The 22,117-nt window shown below is 38.1% G+C and overlaps 2 protein-coding genes and 1 long non-coding RNA gene across 4 annotated transcripts in view; 2 read left to right on the plus strand and 1 right to left on the minus strand.

The window, feature by feature from the left end:
* Nucleotides 1-22,117, minus strand: part of LOC141282529 (uncharacterized) — a 53,225-nt gene that overhangs the window by 26,056 nt on the left and 5,052 nt on the right. The window lies entirely within an intron of this gene.
* LOC135721864 (uncharacterized) lies at nucleotides 4,456-9,229 on the plus strand. 2 transcript variants are annotated; one of them, XM_065244296.2, is made up of 2 exons: nucleotides 4,456-4,556; nucleotides 7,455-9,229. In XM_065244296.2, the coding sequence occupies exon 2, from the start codon at nucleotides 7,533-7,535 to the stop codon at nucleotides 8,784-8,786; it is 1,254 nt and encodes a 417-aa protein (XP_065100368.1). In that variant the 5' UTR covers nucleotides 4,456-4,556; nucleotides 7,455-7,532; the 3' UTR covers nucleotides 8,787-9,229. The 2 variants fall into 2 exon arrangements, with proteins under 2 accessions (XP_065100368.1, XP_065100367.1); XM_065244295.2 differs by lacking the exon at nucleotides 4,456-4,556 and adding an exon at nucleotides 4,565-5,493 and having other exon boundaries at nucleotides 7,455-9,228.
* On the plus strand, nucleotides 13,148-14,365 carry LOC135745080 (uncharacterized). Its single transcript, XM_065263477.2, has one exon. The coding sequence runs from the start codon at nucleotides 13,148-13,150 to the stop codon at nucleotides 14,168-14,170; it is 1,023 nt and encodes a 340-aa protein (XP_065119549.2). The 3' UTR covers nucleotides 14,171-14,365.

The following is a 22,117-nucleotide window of genomic DNA, read 5'->3' on the forward strand; positions in this document are numbered from 1 at the left end:
CATTTTTCTAGCTGCCTTTTTAAGGGCTGCGGTGTGATGGTCATACCATGGAGCTGGCGGTTTTTCTTTGAATCTCTTTTTTCGAATGGGAGCAACAGCATCCAATGTGTTAGAACAGACATTGTTTAGGTTTTCTATTTCAATATCTAGATCGTCACTGTTATCTGCTACATGTTTCATTTGGGACAGGTCTGGAAGAGTGCTAATAAAGCTATCTTTAGTGGTGGAAATTATTGTTCTGGCTAGTCGGTAGCATGTTGTAGATTGAGTGATCCTATCTAGAAGTACAGTGTATGACACAAGGTAATGGTCAGAAACTGCATCACTCTGAGGTGATATTTCGACGTCATTAATATTGAGTCCGAGTAACAGAATTAAGTCTAATGTGTGCTTACGAGTATGCGTTGGCCCTGTCACGTTTTGTCTAATATTGAGAGAATTTAGAACATCTATAAACGCACGTCCTAATGCGTCTTTTGGGTTATCCACATGGACATTAAAATCACCAACAATAAGAGCTTTATCTACAGTGACTACAAGCTCAGATAGGAAATCTGCTATTTCATTAAGGAAATCTGCATGGTGGCCCGGTGGTCTATAGATTGTCGCTAAAGCAAAAGAAAGCTGTTTGTGGTTACGATCAGTTATTTCCATATTTAACAACATTACTTCAAATGATTTAAATTTTAGCTCAGATTTTTGGTTTACTTTAAAAATTGTGTTGTATATTGTAGCTACACCACCCCCTCTCCCCTTTAATCGAGGTTCATGTTTATAATAATAGTCTTGTGGGGTGGATTCATTTAAACTAATGTAGTCGTCTGCTTTAAGCCAGGTTTCTGTTAAACAGAAAGTTTTGGTCTGTAATTATTTCATTGACAATAGGTTCTTTATTGGTAAGCGATCTAATGTTAAGAAGGCCAAATTTTAACATTCGAGATTCATCTGTTAATGTATTGTTTTCTAATTTTATTTTAATCAGATTTGTACCAGATGTAACAAGCGGTGCCCTGTATTTATTTGTTCGGGGAACAGATACAGTTGAAATGTGCTGATATTTCGGTAAGATTGACTCGAAGTGCTGGGGTATAAGTGGTCTTGACATATCACGGCAGCTAACAGATGGACGGTTAAGCCGATCCGTCTGTTTCCTGACCTGGGCCCTGGATAGTCAGACTATATCAGAATTAAGACTATTGATCAGATTTTTAGTGAGTATAGCACTTCCTTCCGATGACGGATGAAGGCCATCTCGGGTTAGGAGGAATGGTCTTCCCCAGAAATGCTTCCAATTGTCTATAAACCCTACGTTATGCTGAGGGCACCACTTTGACATCCATCCATTGAGAGACACTAATCTACTATGTGTTTCATCTCCCCGGTAGGCGGGGAGGGGACCAGAGCATATTACATTGTCTGACATTGTTTTTGCAATTTCACACATCTCCTTAATATTATCTTTGGTGATTTCCGACTGGCGGAGCCTAGTGTAATTCGTGCCGGCGTGAATAACAATCTTAGAAAACTTCCGCTTAGCATTAGCCAGCACTTTAAGTTTGGATCTAATGTCAGACGTTCTGGCTCCCGGTATACAGTCGACTATGGTGTTTGGTGCCTCAATGTTAGTGTTCCTGAGTATAGAATCTCCAATGACCAGGGCACTTTTAAAAGGTGTTTCAGCTGGTATACTCCTTAGGGGATAGAATCTGTTAGAAATTGTCGTTACGTTATGGGTCTTAGAAGGACGCCTTATATGACTATGCCGCCTGACAGTCACCCAGTTTGACCGCCGACTTGACTCTGATGTCGGAACCGATCCATGTGTATTTTGATAAACACTATGCGCGCTCGATACAGTATTTGTAATATTTACATTAGCATCTGATGTCGGAACCGAGCCATTAGTCTTTTCGCTCGATAGATTATTTGCAACAGTAACATTAGCGGTTTTGCTATCCTCAACTAGCGTTCGGATGCGCGATTCTAGTTCAGCAACCTTCTCAGTTAACCTTAATACTTCAATACACTTAGTGCATGTAAACCCCTCTATGCTAACAGCAGAAGCTAAACTATACAGATGTGGCCTTTAAAAACGCGCGTTTTCTCCCGCGGCATTCGACAAATTGTCTCGCAGAGTCACGCAGAATTCTGCAAGTGTTTTCGGGGGGGCGACTTTCCCTTTTCCCTTAATGTGTTTCGCTTCACAGAAAATCCACCAGGTGGCGCACAAAAAACTACATTTTTATATGCGTTGTCATTGCGGTTGTTTCCAGAAGTTAATAAGGGCATTGCTGAATATTTAACATTTCTATTAAAACAGCAAAGTGACGTCAACCACTTCTTGCCAGCATAACAGCGCATACATATATTAAGATGACTGTACGTGCAATGGGCATTTATACTAAGTGCAACAAAGAATTTAGTGTGAGCCTAATACACTTAACTCTATTTACAATGAATATCTTAATTATTTGTGTTGTCGAATTTTGACACTGTTTCATTGTTTGTTCATAATATTAATAATTATGTCAGTTTTTCTAAAAGTATTAATATTTTAAAGAGATTCATGTGGTATAAAAATACATGTTTTAAAGTTAAAAATGTTGTAGTATATATTAGTATTATTGTTCTTAATATATTAAGAACAATAATATGACACATGTATATTGCGCTAAATTGCTTTACATATGGAAAGAGGAATTCTTCTCAACCACCACCAATAAAGTTTAAAAAATATTCTTTAAAAACGGCGTTTAAACCCACGCAGAGCGAACAAGAAAACATGGGCCTATGCTTACATACTGTACAGTGGGCATATGATATCTTTATTTAGTTTGACATATTTAAAACTTTAATAATACCTTTCTTGCGCATATAGGCAGTCAGTGTTATGATTTTTTTTTAATCCTTTCAGCCGTTATTCATAACAGTAAAAATATTCAGTGGCTTTGTAAATATATTACTAAAATAATGGATTAAAGTAACTTTATAAAATCTCTTGATGTCACTTATGTATTTTTTAGTTGGTCAAAACAAAATAAATGGCTAGAAATAGAACAGACATTTTAATTTAAAATGTACATATATTATAGGCGTATATTATAGGTCCTTCCAGATATCTTATCTCAGACGTTCGCAGTCAACACTTTTAAAACTTATTTATATAAAATCTAATTTATAAATTAAAAAAACAAAGTTTTAAGTTAAGACAATAATAAATATGTTTATTTTTATTGAAAGAAAAACGTAGAAAATGTTATTATGGGTATAGTTGATGCAAATAAAGTGTGCAGTATACAAAAAATGCAAACAAATTATTTCTAAAAGTGGCAAGATTTTAAAAAGATAAAGGTGGTATAAAGAAAGACATGAGAAAAGTAGAGGTATGCAAAAGAGCACAGTTTAGTTATTGTTAATTAAAGCGGTTTTATACACCTTTGTTTGAATTGACAAGCATTTTATTTGCCACTTTCAACACATTTTGTGATTGATTTACTGATTTATTACAGAAAATTGTTGTCAGAAGCAAAGCTATTGTACAAAGCATCTTTATATGTATGTTTTAAAGTTAAAAATGTTGTAAAAAAATATATTAGTATTCTTTTATATTAAGAATAACAATATGATACATTTATATTGCGCTAAAATGCAATATACATTATTCTGCAATATAAATTATTCTCAACCACCACCAATAAAGTTTAAACATTATTCTTTAGAAAAAAAACGGCGTTTAAACCCGTGTTGCGTGGAGCGAACAAGAAAACATATGCTTACATGCTCAATCGGCATATGATATCTTTTTTATTTAGTTTTACAGTTTTAAAAGTGGCAAAAAAGTTCTTAAAATCTAATGAATACTGGTTTTGTAAAATGTATATAACTGCAGATGCGTGCGTGGGATCCGGGCAGGTATCCTTTTCCTCCAGACCTTGAAGCATGGTCGCGGGAAAGCGAGAAATATATTTTTTTTAAGTAAAAATATTTTGCACAATTGATATATTACTTATGAATATTTTAGGAAATTATTTTTGACACACGTAGGTTCTTATGTATGTATGTATGTGTGTTTTTTAACTTTTGCTTTGCAGAGACACCTGGGGAGAAAAACAGGATGTCGGGGCAGGGTGAAATAACGGTCATAGCTATTTATAACAGGATGAACTTCTAAAACAGAAGTACAACTTTCCATCGAACGGGTCTGGTGAACCTTTAAGAAAGAAGTAAAACTTTCCATCGAACAGGCCCCCACCAAACTGCACATATATATATTTTGGGTCAGAGGGAGAGGCAGAAGAGATCAACCGCTTCTCGGGGGATTTATTTCTGCATTGGTGTTGTGTAAAGACAGGGACAGTTTTTGACCCAGAGCTCTGTAATATTTCATTTGAGATACTTATTAAAAATAATTTGATTTGAGTTACGTGTCTGATCTCCTCATTAAGAACATGCAGGACGATTAAAGTCCAGCAATTGGTGACCCCATCGACGTGATGAGGAGGACTGGACATCATTGATTTTTCTTCTCGACATTCCACTTGCGCAAAATAGGAAAGGTAAGCAGATACCTGTTATATCAAAATTCTGCTTTATTTAAATGTCGTGAAGAATGATTAATGATATGATACAATGATTATTGTCATTTTTATCTAAATTTCATATATCTCAAATGAACTATTAAATGTGTCAATAAAATAAAAAGGGAAATAACAATTATTCGGTTAAAATAAAATAAAATAAAAATTGTGAAACGAAAGAAAGGAAATATTGTTATAACTGGTCCGGGACCAGGAGGCGTTTGGAACGCAGAATTGGAAACCCGGCACTGACGAGTGTTTTGTGGGTTATTCCAAAATTAGGGTCCGGGACCCGAACGTGGACACGTACCACGTTGTTAACGTAGGACAAATTTGATAGTGTTCTGGGAACACGTTGCGGTTGGACCGCGGGAATAAAATACGTTGCGGTTGGACCGCGTAGAATAGGACTTAGTGTTCTGGGAACACGTTGCGGTTGGACCGCGGGAATAGAATACAGTAGAATAGGACTTAGTGTTCTGGGAACACGTTGCGGTTGGACCGCGGGAATAGAATACAGTAGAATAGGACTTAGTGTTCTGGGAACACGTTGCGGTTGGACCGCGGGAATAGAATACAGTAGAATAGGATTTAGTGTTCTGGGAACACAGAGCGGTTGGACCGCGATACATAGAGATTGAAGTGGGTTTCATACCCGAGAAAGTGGTCAGGGACCACGGGCAACGCAGCGGTTGGACCGCATAAAGAGAAAGCGAAAGTGGTAAGAAAGCCACGAAATAGTCGAAAATACGAAGAGAATATTGGTATTTGAAAAAGTTTTATTGTAAGCAATATTGTTAAGTTGTGCTAAAGAATAGGAATTTGAAACTTACTGAAGATTGTACGAAATGGCTGCTTATTTTTAAATGTGCTGTTTATTTGCGCTGTTTGCTACCGGTATATTATCAGCTTTACTGTGAGTATATTTTAATTCAACTTCTTCTTTGGATAAATATTTTTATTGATTTTTGCTGCCAGTGAATTGCAATTCAGTGTTATCTTTTTACGAAATATTTTTGCTATTATTCAATTCCACGATTAGTACATTTTTATTCAATTTTCTATTTTTCCTATTAACAAGTTTTTACTTAATCTTATATCTTAGGTTTTAATTAAATTTTCTATTTTTCTTATTCAATTTTATTATCATTGATTTTTACTTAATTGTATATCTTAAATTTTGATTTAATTTTCTATTTTTACGAAGACATTTTATTTTGAGTCAGATTTATGATCAGTAAATTTTAATTTAGCATCCTAAAATCTGAGTATTGTCTAGATTTATTATAAGTAAAATCGTAATTCAGTTTTTGTGTTCAATTACTAATCGTTTTACTGTAAGTGAAGTTGGAATAAAATTTCTAGTTTTAAAAGCCGTCGGATTCCGTCTTTAAAAAATTTATTGTGGTTGCAATTTACTGTCAGCAAATTTTAACTCAATTTGTAGAAAAGCATATTTTATATCCTGTGTATATTGTATTTTACTATTGTGTGTATTTGGGGGATTTTGTTTAGTATTATTTCATTTACACGGTACAAGCGTAGACGGATCCAGTTTTTATTTTGTTTTATTGATGTGAATGTGTGATTCTCCGGAGTTGTCTAGTGTTATTTCATGTTTAAAGGAGTAGACGTTTCTGCAGTATATTTTATGTTTATTGTATTTTAGTGTGGATGTCCATTTTCTTATTTCATTCCGGGGTGTGACTCGGGAAGAAAGAGTAGTTTCTTTATACTTGATTTCAAAATATATTGAAATGGATATTTGTTCTCGGTGAATTGATTACAAGAAGAGATTGTTTCATTTCTAACAAGATTTAAGAGTAAGGAAGAGAAAACTGTGAACTTCTCAGCTCGGAGCGTAATTTAGTTTCACTTTAGAAGCTGTGCTCTCATTCTGGTTCCTTTCCGTGACGGGCTGGTAGTTTTACTTTCATTTTGAAGAAAAATACAACTGAAAGAAGTTATATGTTATAGATTGTCAAAGCCGAAAAGGGCGTAGGGAAGAGAAATACACCCAGTCCGAGAGAGATAATAGACGAAAAGTGTAGAAGTAGAGAGATTCAAACGATTACTGATATTTAATAATTTCGATTGCAGTAGTGGAACAGGGTTTAATAGAACTCAGCCGACTTTGTCTGAAACTAAGCCGTGGTTATCATAAAAGCATATGGTGCCTGTGAATTGATTGAGACGCGTATTGGATGCATTGTTTCGAGCCGTAATAAGAATATTGTAACTTTCAGGAAAACTTTAGAAAATTAGTGAGATCAGCAAGAGATTTGAGAAGTGCTGGTTGTTTTATGGAAATTGACATTTGAACGTGTGATAAGAAATAGATGTTATTGATGTGAACTTTAATTTCAATTTTGACAAGTATTGAAGGCCCTTACATTTTTTATTTTGGCAAAGCTTATTTGTAGTTTCTAATTTTAACAAGTATTACACAATATTGAATTTTTATTTTTGATAAATTTTATTTTTTACTTTAACCAGCATGACATATTGTTACATTTTTTAACTTTGATAGATGTTGTTTTTTAATACGTCCTAAATATCATTTCATTTTTGAGATTTTAAATTTCTAATTTGACAAGTTTTATAGAATGAATGTAGTTTGAATTCTGACAGGAGTTACATATTGCCAGATTGAATTTGATTTAAGTTTTGACAACATCTTGAATCCTTTTTAACCGTCATCAAGCAAGAGTTGAATACCATTACATTTTCATTTCAAGAAGAAGTAACAATACTGAATTTTATTGTCTGGCAATAGTATTAAAGTGAACTTTAATTTTAATAAGAAGAGGTGATTGTTGTTCGTTTGACTAAGAAAACACAGAAAATAATTTTGTGAGAATTTTTGTGTATTTACAGAAGGACTGACAGCAAATAACATTGAGAGGAAGAATAAACGAGATATTCAGGGTAAGACATATTTTAGTGGAAGATAACATGAAGACTCTTAAAGAGCAATGGGAGGCAGCCGTAGAACAGCTTTTGAGTGGGTTAGAAGAAAGAGAAAGGCTCAAAAAGACTCAGAAATTGCAAGAAATGTATGAAGAATGGAAACAACTTAAGGGTTACGAAGATAGGACGAAGACAAGTTTGAAAGAGCAAGTAATTGTTCAAGAAAGTGAAGCGCACAGGAAGTTTCAGAGAGAGGACAAAAAGGAAGTGGGGTTTCTAGCTAGAAAGAAGCATGACAAGGAAGTGAAGAGACTACGTGAAGAGTTTCATTTGTGGCATAGTATGGCAGTTAGTTGTGTGGCTTTGGTACAGATGGATAGAGAGAGACAAGAGACAGAAAAGAAAGTAGAAATAAAAAAGAGTGACCTTAAAGAGAAGGAAGCAAACAAAATTCAAGAGGGGAGGGAAATAGCATCCATATATCCAGCACTGCCACCCACTGCTCCACCTCCATATGCCCCGCCCCATACACAGTTGCCAGTATTTGAAGTACAAAAGGGTGTGTTGGACATGGAGCAGCGGGAGGGAAATCGCTGGAAAATAAAATCAGGGAAATTAAATTTAATAACAGAAAACGAGACAGAGGAGAGAGAAATAGCACGAGAAACAGCTGAATTGATGAGAACACATAGAGAGCAAGCGGCACAGGCAGAACAGAAGATGGCAGCTCTGGAGAAAGAACTGAGGGAACAATGGAATAGCGTAGTACAGGAAAGGACATTTCAACCCGGAGCACAAAGCACCCCAGGAGAAACATTGAGTAGCAGATTCATAACAGTGGACGAGACTGGGAGTCAGATAGAGGTTGAAGAACAGGGAACATATCCAGTTGAAATCAGAGGAGAAATGAAGGTGGGTAAGAGGATGAAAGAGGAGAGCAGATATAACTACAGTATACAGACACCAAAGAAAGAACAGGAAGAAGATGAACAGGAATGTAGGGAACTACATCTCATTCGTAGGGTACCTAATATCTGCCCCCTAGTGGAGACAAGTGGAAAGGTAGAATACAAACCATGGTCATTCACAGACATGGGAGCTATCCTTGCAAAGCTACCTCATATCACGAGTGGTGGGGGTAAATGGATAGGGAAGGTAATAACTTTGACACAAGGGCATACGTTGGCGATCGGAGACCTTAGAGCATTATTGGGACAGGTACTGACCGTAGGACAGATTACGGAAATTGAGCGAGAGGCAGGAACGGTAGGATTATATGATGACTATCCATACTGTTGAGTTGCATCAGATTGGGGAAAGGCACTGCGAAAGCTGTACCCAGCGCCAGCAGGCACCCTTTACAATATAAAATTTTCTCCAAAAGGGGAAGAAACAGCAGCAGCATATCTGAGTCGATGCAAAGGAGAGTGGGAAGAGCAAACAGGGGCTCATCCACATTCAGATAGAATACAGGAACAGATGTTCAGAGCTGCTGTATTGGAAGGGACTCCTAAATCTGTACAGGATGAAATAAAAGCCAACCCCGACTTACCAGGTGCTTTATGTGAGGTTTGGGAACGACATTTCCTTCATCACATGTCTAGGGCGAACGAAAAAGAAAAAGAAAAGGTAGGGGAAGTAGAGGAATTGAAAAAACAGTTGCTAAAATTACAGTTGCAGGAAGCAAGATCTAAATTAAATGAAGAAAAAGGGAAAAAGAAGGATATACAAATGGTAGTTCAGGAGAGGAAAGCCCCTCCAAGATATAACAAAGAACAGGAAGTTGACCCATCAAATGTTAAATGGGAGAGAACCACCCAAAGACCAATGTATTACTCCAATAGAGGTAGGGGTGGGGATTACAATAGGGGGAGGGGAAGAGTGCAGTATCAGGAAGGGTGTTTCCGTTGTGGTCGTCCGGGACACTTCGTCCGTGATTGTCGGCAACCTGAACTCGGAGCCCAACAGAGACCGTCTCGGGGCAGAGGCCATAACCCACACATGGCCCCTAACGTGGAAAAATCACCACGACCACACTCGCAGTACCCTTTGTCCACTGGAGGGGAAAGGGAGTGGTACTGAGACAGCCCACGGAACGACCTCAGCAGGGTCAGGGCGGAACCCTTGCTGACTTTGGAGGTAAACACACGTCCTGTTGAATTCCTGGTGGATACTGGGGCAACATACTCCACACTGAACTTTGAACTTCCAAAAAATCTTATTTCAGACGAAACCACTGAAGTAAGGGGGTTTTCCGGGGCTATAACTAGACTGCCATTCTCCAAAGAACTCACAGTGCAGTGCATGAAAAAACAATCACTGACTCACTCTTTTCTGCTGTCATATTCCTCACCGACAAATTTGTTGGGAAGAGACTTGCTAGTGAAACTTGGAGCCGAAATCCTATGCAGCCCGGAGGGGATTATAGTAACTATGAAAAATGGTATCACCATGAACTGTTCCATCATGTCCACAATGAGAACGCATGGACAATGGTTACTTTCTGCAAACACCTCTCCACAGGGAGCTGACATTTACTGGGGGAGGGTGCTTCTGGGGGACACAGGTAACACCCTGAAAGATCTGTACTCTCAATGGGAACCTTGGATATTGTCATTAGCGCCATACACCCAGCTGATAGATCCACTGCATGTCACTCTGTTTTATGATAGAACACAAGAGTACTGGTACCAAGAACAATTTGATAACATTGCAGGAGAACAGTGGGAAATTTTTGGGGCAGGAATATTGATAGGCAAAGAGGGAGTGGCAGGTATTGTAGAACTTACCCCCGAACAGGAACAATGGTACAAAATGAGGGAAGAGGCATCACCCCATATATCATTGTTAGTACACCCCCAACACCAAGCTAAAGATCTAGGACCAATGGTAAAGAAGGGAATACACTTAACAGATTGGAGGGAAACCCAACTTCCTGGTGTAAAATATTCATCTAGCTCAGGGTATTATTTGATCACACAGAAAACAAAAGACACTGTAGTGTTGGAACACGAATGGCTCACAAGATGGCATGGTAGGGAGAAAAGTGATCATGAAGATGCTGAAACAATGTTGAAAAGTTTGCCCGACCAGTTATGGACTCAGAGTCCCACAGATGTAGGGTTTTGTAAAAATTACCCAGAAATTTTGTTCGAGCTGACATGTGATGATCCAATTTGGAGGCCTCAGTATAAGCACAAACCAAAGGCAGAGGAAGGTATCAAAGATACCATTGAAGGTTTGTTAACCGCAGGGGTTTTAGAGTATGCTGATTCCAATTGGAACACACCCATTCTGCCTGTGGAAAAACAAAACACAGGAAAATTCAGAATGGCACATGATTTGAGAACAATCAATCAAATCATTAAAACTCCAACTTTACCTGTTCCAAACCCATACACTTCTCTGAATGAAATCACTCAAAATCAATCATGGTATACTTGCATCGATCTCGCTAATGCTTTCTTCTGTTTACCCCTTGCAGAGCACTTAAGAGATATTTTCTCCTTCACCTACAGGGGGCGACAAATAAGATATTCCCGCATTCCGCAGGGATTCATTTTATCCCCTGGGATATTTAACCAGGCACTGAAAGATATGTTACAGGGAGTGAACTTGCCGGAGGGCACGACTCTGATTCAGTATGTAGATGATTTGTTACTGGCCGCAGAAACAGCAGAGCACTGTATCCAGGCCACACATGAAGTGCTCAAACGACTGTATGAACAAGGCTTCAAAGTGAACAAGAGCAAATTACAGGTATGTAGAAGGGAAGTTACTTTTCTAGGAAGAGTATTGTCAGCACAGGGATCAGGATTGTCCAGCCAACATCGAACCTCAATTTTGCAACATGCCAAACCAATTACAGTAAAAGATATGTTATCATTTCTTGGCTTGGCAGGTTTTAGCAGGAATTATATTCCAGCATATGCAGAGTTGACACGCCCACTAAGGGAAATGGTTAGGAAGGCAGGGCCAAGGGAACTAAGAGCAAAGTTAGCATGGGACACAGAGACAGAAAAAGCGTTCATAGATGTGAAGAGCAGTTTATCCATGGCAGCAGATTTGGCAAAACCAGATTATGACAAGCAATTTTTCCTAGATGTTTCACAGGGTAAGACTACAGTAAACGGAGTGTTGTTCCAGAAAGATCAGGGTAATCAGATAGTTCTTATGTACATCAGCATCTCACTGGATAACATTGAGGTAAGAGAACACCCATGTACCAGATATGCAGCAGGACTGGCAAAAATTGTGGACAAAGTTGGGCACATAGTACAGGGACATTGTTTAACAGTTCTCACTGCACATTCAGTGGTAGCTTATGTTAATTCAGCATCATTTACACTTTCCACTCTGAGACAGAGACGGTTGGAAAACTGTCTCGCACAACCAAATCTGGTTTTCACACATGAGGGCATAAACATGGCCTCATATTGGACAGAAGGAGAACCCCATGACTGTTGTATGACCGTGGAAAGGGAAGAGAAAATTAGACCAGATTTGTTGACACAAATCATTCCAGAGGGAGTTATGGTGTTTTCAGATGGATGTTGTTTCAGAGATTCGAGTGGAACACTGAGGTCAGGAATAGGTATTGCAGCACTGGAAGAGGAAGAGATTGAAATATTGATAGCAGAACCTTTACAGGGACATCAGTCAGCTCAGAGAGCAGAAATTGTGGCAATGACAAAGGCGCTAGAGTGGGGAGAAGGAAAAATAATCAACCTTTTTAGTGACTCTGCCTATGCAGTGGGTGCAGTTGTAACAGAATTGCCTAAGTGGAAAAGATGTGGTTTTATGGCAGCTAACAACAAACCTATTAAACATCAGGAAGACATCATAGCATTAGCAGCAGCTATTTTGAAACCCAAGCAGGTGGCAATCATAAAATGTAAAGGTCATGATAACAGTAACTCAGATGCGGCACAGGGTAACCGGATAGCCGACATGGCGGCAAAGCAAGGTGCAGGGTACGTCACACAAATGGTGTTACAAGATGCAGAACAGGAAGGTACCAATAACATTTTACCTGACCCAGACATAGCAGTAGAGCAACACAAAGCATCACCTGAGGAAAAGTCTATGTGGCTTCAAAAGGGGGCGGTACGTTTGAACAATGGCTGGGTAGGACCGGACGGTAAACCAGTAATTCCACCTAGTATGGTAAAACCCCTTATCACTCAAGCACACACCCCCTCACATGTTGGAATCAAACAAACCATTTCCAATCTTAACCAGTGGTGGCACCCATTCCTGGCTGCTACAGTTAAAGAATTTATCGCTAACTGCAGGGTGTGCTCCATACACAATGTACGTGCTGGTGTGAAATGTGCCGCAGGTGTCTTCCCGCCACGGGGACCTGGTGAGGAAGTGGTTATTGATTACACAGACATGGGGGAGAGAGTGGAAGGTAAACGTTATCTTTTGGTTTTTCAGGCTGGCCAGAGGCGTGGCCAACGGGGAAGGAAGATTCGATTTCGGTGATTAAGTGTTTGATTAACCAATACATTCCGCGTCACGGTTTTCCGAGAATCATTCGCTCAGACAACGGTACACATTTTAAGAATGCGGATTTGCAGAAGGTTGAGAGTGCACTGGGATTGCGTTTCCGTTTCAGTACCGTATACCATCCTCAGTCACAGGGTAAGGTCGAACGCATGAATCTCACGCTAAAAACAAAAATTGCAAAAATCTGTACACAAATGAAAGTGAACTGGGTCACGGCGTTGCCCTTGGCACTGTTGTCTGTACGGTCGTCCATTAACCGCATGACGTCATTTACACCGTTCGAACTTTTGACAGGTCGCTCATTTCCTGGTCCGTTCAACCCAGTGCACCCTGAACCGATTGATGATCTTGATCACAGAACGTACTTTTCCAAGCTGAATGTTCTTGTCTCAAGCTTTTCCAAACAGAAAACCATCTCCCCGGCCCATCCAGACGCAGAAATCACTCCATCGGCAGAGTGGGTGCTTCTCAGGGTGTTTAAGCGGAAGTGGAACGAACCTCGTTGGACTGGGCCATACAGAGTGACTGAGCGCACAACACATAGTGTCAGAGTAGCTGGTAAAGGTGACACTTGGTTCCATTGGTCTTGTTGTTCCCCTACCAACCAACCAGAAATATCGTTGGATACGGTAAGATTGGACCTGCAGGAACTGCAGGACCAAAAGGGGGAATCCAACACAGGGGAACAACAACAGGTTGACATTTCACAACAGCAGGTTGACATTTCCCAAAAGAACACAAAACTAACACTCAAAGAACTAAAGGGGGACTTATTCAACAGTCCAGAACATGAAGCATTAGCTCACTGCATTAGCAAAGATTGTGCATTTGGGAAAGGAATAGCATTGGAATTCAGAAAAAGATATGGAATAGACAAAGTAGTTAGACAACAGAAAGTGGTGGGACAGTGTGCGGTAACACAGGAAGGGCAAAGAACAATCTTTCACCTGATAACAAAAGAGAAAGCCAAAGATTTGCCAACATACGACACATTGAGACAGGCAATAAAGGAACTCAAAAAACACTGTGAAGAACAAAGAGTAAAAAAGTTGGCTATACCCAGGATTGGGTGTGGGTTGGACAGACTAGAGTGGGAAAAAGTAAGGGATGTAATCAAAGAAGAGTTCCAAAACACAGACATAATCATTACTGTGTATGTAAGGGAAAAATAAGTGGAAAAAGAGGAGATTGTGATTTTCAAATATTTTACATTTGGACATTTTGAAAGTTTTAAATATTTTTACATTTTACCAGTTTATGATTTTCATTTCACCAGTTTATGATTTTTCAAATATTTTAAATTTTGATATTTTGATATTTTTACTTATTTTACATTTCTATATTTTGAAAGTTTTAAATATTTTACATTTTACCATTTTATGATTTTCAGATATCGTAAGTTTTGATACCATTTTATGTTTTTCAGATATCGTAAATTTTTATACGTTGAGATTTTTCACATATTTTACATTTTACCATTTTATGATGTTCAAAATTTTTAACATTTTTCTAGTTTGAGATTTTTCAAATATTTTACATTTTTTCTATTTTTAGATTTTAAGATTTCACATTTAGATATTTTACAACTTTCAAGTATATTATAGTTTACAATTTTTTTTATGATTTTTAAAATTTTTACATTTTTCTATTTTGAGATTTTTCAAATATTTTACATTTTTCTATGATTTTTAAAGGTATTACATTTGACCATTCTTATGAGTTTCAAGTATTTTACATGTTACGATTTTTGAGAATTTCAAAGATTTCATATTTTTCTACATATTGTGATTTTCAAGGGTTTTACATTTTACAATATTTTATGATTTTCAAAGGACTTACATTTAAAATATATCCTTTTGTGAGCATCGATGAAGATATTTGATGACATTTTGCAATTTTCATATATGCCTTCAGGAGTATTTTTGAAGACAATTGTTTTACATGTTATAGATTATTTTAGGAGGGCATTTTGAAGATATCTTACAGTAATTCTTTAGTTCTTTTGATATAGAGTTGTGTTTTACAGTTTGATTTTAACGTATGTGTTTCGAAGTTATTCTACATCCAGTTTAACTATATTTTACAGCTCTCATACATATTTTTACATCTGTTGTATGATTCTTTATTGTTGTTGGATGTTTTCACAGTTCTGTCCCATTAGTTGACAGTTTTCAGTAGAAGGACAATTAATCGATCGTCGTAGAATATTGTGAGGCCAAAAAGGATTACGTAAAAATTTATTGGCGTACTTGCGGTAGCGGCGGTTTAATAAATAAAAATAATAAATACATAAAAAACATTGGAGAGCAAAAAATGAAGAAGATAGGAATATTACTGGTAACCACCTTTATAGGGATAACCAGCGGAATGTTGTCCATAGAAATAGATCCGGAAACTAAACAAACAGTCTATTTCGATTTATGTAAAGTAGTCGAGTGTGGAAACGATGAGGCAGCATGGCGAAAACATGATGTGTACGGTTGTCTGTGGCCCTCAAACGAAAAGCCAAGTGGGCCTTTCTGTCACTCGTGGAAATTTGACGTACATTGGTATACTCAACCAGGTTGGGTGCCGCAATCTCCGTTTTTCAGTAAAGCAACTAAATCAATTGAACGGTACAAATTTATAAGGAGCATGACATTTAGAAGAGGTGTAGGAGTAAACGGGGCAGGAATAAATCCGATAGTAATTGGGATACCCCCGTCGAAAAAAATGGTTACCGATGTGGATAACAATAGGAGTAGACCTCACAGGGAAAGACCCAAAAGGGGTACTGGAGATAAAAGCAAAGAAAGTAAGAGTGGGGGAGAGCCTGGCGGAAAAAGTAGAGAAACTCAAGGATGATAAAGAGGCGGTGGTAGCATTCATAGCCACAGATGAGTTAATAAATGAGGAAGAGCAATGGGCGATGGAGACAGGTTATCAGGAAGAGAATAAGTGGTTGGATTGGGCGAGGTATACGGCCAGACAGGTAGGTGTGACAGAGTGCTTTGTTTGTGCTGGAGCAAGACCTAGGTTAGCAACCGTACCAATACAAGATAGAAACTGGACATGCATGGTAAGTTTATTCAATAAAGAGATAGCAGGGTGTGAAGAGTATGAGAGAGAATTCCCGCCAACGGACAGGGCAATACCACCTGGGGTACAGGTACATAAGGGGAACTATACGTGTTTTAGGAATGAGGAAAACCTAGGGGTGAATAGAGGATCGTTTGAGAAGGGATGGTGCAAAGATACAATATTGATTACAGACACAATCTGGGCAGGGGAATTGGCTAATCAAAGTAGATACAGGGCAGACATATGGTGGTTATGTGGAGACAGGAAGTTGCGGAGTAAGTTGAGAGGATCCTGGAAGGGAGAATGTACGTTGGTAAGATTAATAATGCCGTTCACAATTGTAAAAACCATGGAACAGGAAAATAAACACAGACGTAAGAGAGATGCGCCTGGAGGAGCATTCGACAATAGAGTATGGATAGATGGGGTAGGGGTACCAAGAGGCGTGCCGGACGAGTTTAAGGCCCGAGACCAAATCGCGGCGGGTTTCGAGTCCATCATTTTCTGGTGGTCAACATTGAACAAAAATGTAGATTGGATTAATTACCTATACTATAACCAACAAAGATTCGTGAACTTTACAATTGACGCGGTAGAAGGGATAAAGCACCAGTTGGGTAACACTTCATTGATGACGCTGCAAAATAGGATCGCACTTGACATGCTCCTAGCGGAACGCGGAGGTGTTTGTTCCATTATAGGTTCCGGATGCTGCACGTGGATCCCTAATAACACCGCGCCCGACGGCTCCATCACTAGGGCGCTAAACGGGTTAAAATCGCTGCAGAAAGAATTGGCGGAAAACTCCGGAATTGATAACCCATTCAATAGCTGGATGACAAAATGGTTTGGGCAATACAGTGCGCTGATCACTTCATTGTTAATGTCCATCGCAGTGGCCGCGGCGATACTTGTAACCTGTGGGTGTTGTTGTATTCCATGTATCAGATCTTTGTGTAACAGGTGGATCGTGAAGACGGTGGAGGGGAAGGATCCTCCACCGTATCAGATGCCACTGCTGGGAGCAGTAGGGCTAAACGAAGAAGAACCAAAGGAGGAGGAGTCAGAGGTTGATCTCCTGTAAAGGAGATCAAAAGGGGGAATGAAGGAAAATTAGAACATTCCCACATCCGCATATCCTTGAAATATGAATATTAACCGTGCTTTGAATAATCATGATTTTATTATTGCATTATTAATGATTGCATTGCCTTTAATCTTAAAGATTTTAAGAATAGCTTTGAGTATTAACCTTTAGCATATAGTACTAAAGTTAGAATAGTCTAGCAGGCTTAGAGATATGATTCCATTGTATATGGGTTTTGATAGTTGACTTTTAAATGTCATGTGCAAATTTAGCAGGCTTGGAGTTTTTTCGGTATGTATGTATGTATGTGTGTTTTTTAACTTTTACTTTGCAGAGACACCTGGGGAGAAAAACAGGATGTCGGGGCAGGGTGAAATAACGGTCATAGCTATTTATAACAGGATGAACTTCTAAAACAGAAGTACAACTTTCCATCGAACGGGTCTGGTGAACCTTTAAGAAAGAAGTAAAACTTTCCATCGAACAGGCCCCCACCAAACTGCACATATATATATTTTGGGTCAGAGGGAGAGGCAGAAGAGATCAACCGCTTCTCGGGGGATTTATTTCTGCATTGGTGTTGTGTAAAGACAGGGACAGTTTTTGACCCAGAGCTCTGTAATATTTCATTTGAGATACTTATTAAAAATAATTTGATTTGAGTTACGTGTCTGATCTCCTCATTAAGAACATGCAGGACGATTAAAGTCCAGCAAAACACAGATTTATCTAGACTTAAAATAATATGTCTTCTCAACTAGCTCAAACAAAAAAATTGGTTTAACTTATATATTTTTGCCCGTCCAACATTTCATTAATTGGATTTTTTACAGTGTAGGTTATATCAACATATGTCAAATTAAGTTACCTGATATCCACTTAATTTTATAAGTTATAAACATTCATTTAAAATAACATACAGCGTATGTATTAGGCCTATTTGCTTAAATTACATTTTAACAAAGAAACTGCAAGGGTTGATATTAAAACCCAACACGCTGGTGAAAACTGGATAAACCGGTTTTCTTTGATGAGGTGATCGATTAGCATTGGGGGTTGGCAAAGAATTGGCAGACCTAGGGGTGGGTGGTTTTTAATTTCTTGACTCTGTGTCACTGGTAGCTGCTAAAACAAGCAGCTAAACCATGTACAATTAATTACATTTTGGAATTAACTTCCTTCATGTCTTTTTATTTATACACTGTAAAAAATATTTTCTGAATTTTTAAGTAAAGTTAGCATTAAATATGTTTTACAAACAATTGGTTTACAAACTCTGGGATGTATGTGATTATCATCATTCAGAAAAGTGGTGCTTGTGTTTAGACTTGTGTTTTACGTGATTAAATCAGGAAGATTACATTAGTTTCTTTTCAGTGTTGAACAGTTTGTCATCAAAATGCAAAAATATAGTATATTTATAAACATCGCTGAAACAAAGAGTGAATTAAAATTAAAAAAGTTATAAAGTTAAAGCTGCTGATAATTTTGTTTATATTTACTAGCATTTTCTGAGTGAAAAATGTTTAGATTTTGTTAAGTAGCCTAAATCCTACTCCAATTTATTTCAGTGTAGGTTTCTCATTTTTATCAGCTTTCTTTTGCTTTTCAAAGGGCCGTCTACCTTTGCTACCACCAGTGCTTTAATGTGGGCCGGTAGGCGCCAGTACTCAGTACCGCCACTCCAAAATATAGCTCTTGAGCATACCACCACCTCTCCCTGCGCCCAGAACGTACTTCTAGCGTACCAGAACGCTCATTTGCACATCTGTTTAAATCAGAGGCTTAATTTAATTAATTATTTGGCTGCGCTGCCGCTTTTCAAAGCGCCCTTCACAATGCAAGCTACCTAATTCGTCCCACCGAGAGCAGAGACTACATTACCCATACACCTTTGAGTTTTACAAGTTAAAAGCGGATGCGTAGCTTTTGCTGCTGTCAATAGGCTTGTTCAACTTCATGCGGCGCCCCGAGAATCGACAGCCGGAGGACGTCACAGTATCGCGAGAGCAAGGCAAAATATGATTTCTTGAATCATTCTCGCGGTACTCTGACGTCATCCGGCTGTCGGTTCTTGCGGCGCCGCATGAAGTCGAACAAGCATGGTGTTAACAACGTGGTTTGGAGAGGTGTGTGAAACGCGCAACCATAGCTGCTCTGTTAAAATGAAAATAAAATGAATACTTAATATGCCCTCCTGGTTTTAGACTCTGAGGAGTAAAAGAACAAGGTCAGAATCAGAGGACTCTCGCTGGCTGACATCCCACCAAGCCAGAATGATATCGCTGCAGGTCAGATGCAAGCTTTTTCCAATACCCTTTTGTAGGTACGTGACAATCTCTGCTGTCGCGGCTGTCAGCTTGGTTCCCCTCGACGCAACTTCGGATTTCCTCAGACGATGTGCAGTGTAAAAACATTATTGAAATTGTATTACACATACTTGCTAAACTACAAGTGAACGAAATTTCAATGAATTTGAACGACGCGCACAGGAGTTTTACCACACGCAAAATGGAAAACAATGGGACAAAATAAAGTGATGACTTTTGAGTTTCAAATGGCCAATATTTTGTTATTCTTGAACCCATAGACATGGTCTTGGTGTCCAGAGAGTATCTTTGCCCGACAGCGACAATATGTTATTAAAAAATAAATTACATCATTATGGATAAATGAGTGCTTGCAGAATATATATGTTTGAGAATGCTTATCAGTACTTTTTTGTTTCTTAAACTTTAAAGATGAATATTCTCCTTTAGAGATGGGCAATTTTCAGCAATAGCACATTATATTCAAAATTTTGAGCTCATAAAAAAGATTTTTCGCTTATTTAAATGACTTTTTTATGTTTTTATGCACGTTTAGTTTTGGTGCAATTTCATCAAAAGCTTGTAATTAGGAAATACACACAACATGCTTAACGTATATTTTCTATATGTTACAAATGTTGTAAAAATTGCGTATTCTTATATAATAAGAATAACAATATGATATATTTATATTGCGCTCAAAATGATTTAGAAATGGAAAAAGGAATTCTTCTCAACTACCACCAATAAAGTTTTAAAATTCTTCTTTAGAAATACGGCATTTAAACCCACGTGCACCGAACAAGAAAACGTATGCTTACATACAGTCCGTGTATGATATCTTTTTTATTTAGTTTTACATATTTTTATTTATATGCATTTAATAATAGTCTACCGTAAGGTCATAATGTACACACTGTTAAAATTGATTCAGTGGCTTTGTAAATATCTCTAAAATAAATGATTAAAGTAACTTAATAAAATCTCTTAATGCAGTAATGCGATTTTTTTAGTTGGAAAATAAATTACTAAAAATAGAACAGATATTTTGTGTAAAATGTACATATATTATTTGATGTATACGCCTTAATAATATAAGTATTACATTTACAGATTATTTTAGTCAATATATTTAAAAAGGTCAGAGTAATATATTTAAGTTTTTAAAACTGTAATAATTGCATATTTCAAATTATTATTATTTCTATTTGACATCAAAAATGTGTAAGTTTTACGCCTAACTTAAAGTATGATTTACTTATATTTTCACATTGATATTATTTGAGTAAATGTAGGCAAAAAATTAATTAATAATAAGTAGAAAAAATGTCAATTTTAAACAATCACATAGCCAACGGTTTTTAATCAGCAACAAAGAAACTGCGCATTTTGCCGATGACAAACACCTCAGAAACTCCTCGAATTTATGAATATTTACACTCACAATATGATTTTATTTCCTTAGTACAAAAGTATAACATATTATACAAATTCTCAGTGAAATGTATTAAACACCAATGCATACTTTTTATCGTGTTTCATACCATGTAAAGGGAAACATGATAATATAAAAAGTAGCCTACTATTCAGTAATGCAGAAAAGCGCACCACAACCATGTTAAATCTATTAAAACGTTCAGATGCAAAAATGAACTAAATGTAAAATTAGATAAACTAGTTAATGATATTGCGTAAATGCGCTCGGTCTCTTCAAAGGTCTTCGCGAATTATTTTGTTATAAGACTCGATTATCATACATCACGTCTCTTCTACTGTAAGTACACGGAAAAAATAAGACAAATGATGCGCGTTTGAGTCGGATTTTTATGAAGAATATGAAGAATAACTTTGCCAACAAAATGTTTGCCAAAAAGCATGCATTTGTATGACATCAAAGTCTATCGCCTAAACATCGATAATCCGTGTCATGTTACTTCAATATCATACAGTATACGCTCAGCATGAAGTCGAGCACACACATTGTCGTCAGTATGGCCTACAAGAAACACGCCTGCCCTCTACAGGTTTTTATATTTCCTGCGTCCCCCACCGAACCCCCCTTTTGCGGGATCTCGCAGAATTTCGGAAGTCTCCGCGGCATTCTGGTCTCAGAGACGCGCATTTTTAAAGGCCACATCTGTACATGTGGCAAGTAGTACATGTTACAATAACAAGCGGAGTCTTACCGCTTTCATGCTGGGCGATGGCGTCTTCGTTTACCCGAACGCGGTCCCCGGAGCTGCATCGCGTGGGGTGTTCGGTTGTGACACGCCTCGGTCGCCTGCGAACGTCTGGGGCCAGGGTGATGTTTGGCTTGCTGAATCTGCGAAGGCCGGGCAGCGGTTCCTCCACAGCTTCCCGATCGCTTTCATGTCGTTCACGGTCCGTGAAGCTGCATCGCGTGGAATGCATGTTTGTTGCGCGCCTCGATCGCTTGTGGACGTCGGAAGGCAGGGTGAAGTGGGCGCTGTACCTCGCCTTGGATCTGCTAAAACCGGGAAACAACTCCTCCACAGCTTCCCACTCAGGTGAGGATAGGTCAGAAAATCATATATCAGATGAATCCACCATTAGATCGGAAAATGCTAGCTTCAGCCTCCACCGTGTGGATGCTAGCGGGCTATATGCTAACACTGGGTGTTTATTAGTGATAAATAGTTTCA

Source organism: Paramisgurnus dabryanus, chromosome 9, assembly GCF_030506205.2.
Source record: "Paramisgurnus dabryanus chromosome 9, PD_genome_1.1, whole genome shotgun sequence".
NCBI lineage: Eukaryota > Metazoa > Chordata > Actinopteri > Cypriniformes > Cobitidae > Paramisgurnus > Paramisgurnus dabryanus.

Coding starts and splice junctions, on each gene's coding strand:
- LOC135745080 (XM_065263477.2), top strand. CDS start 13,148: ATGAATCTCACGCTAAAAACAAAAATTGCAAAAATCTGTACACAAATG.
- LOC135721864 (XM_065244296.2), top strand. CDS start 7,533: ATGAAGACTCTTAAAGAGCAATGGGAGGCAGCCGTAGAACAGCTTTTG.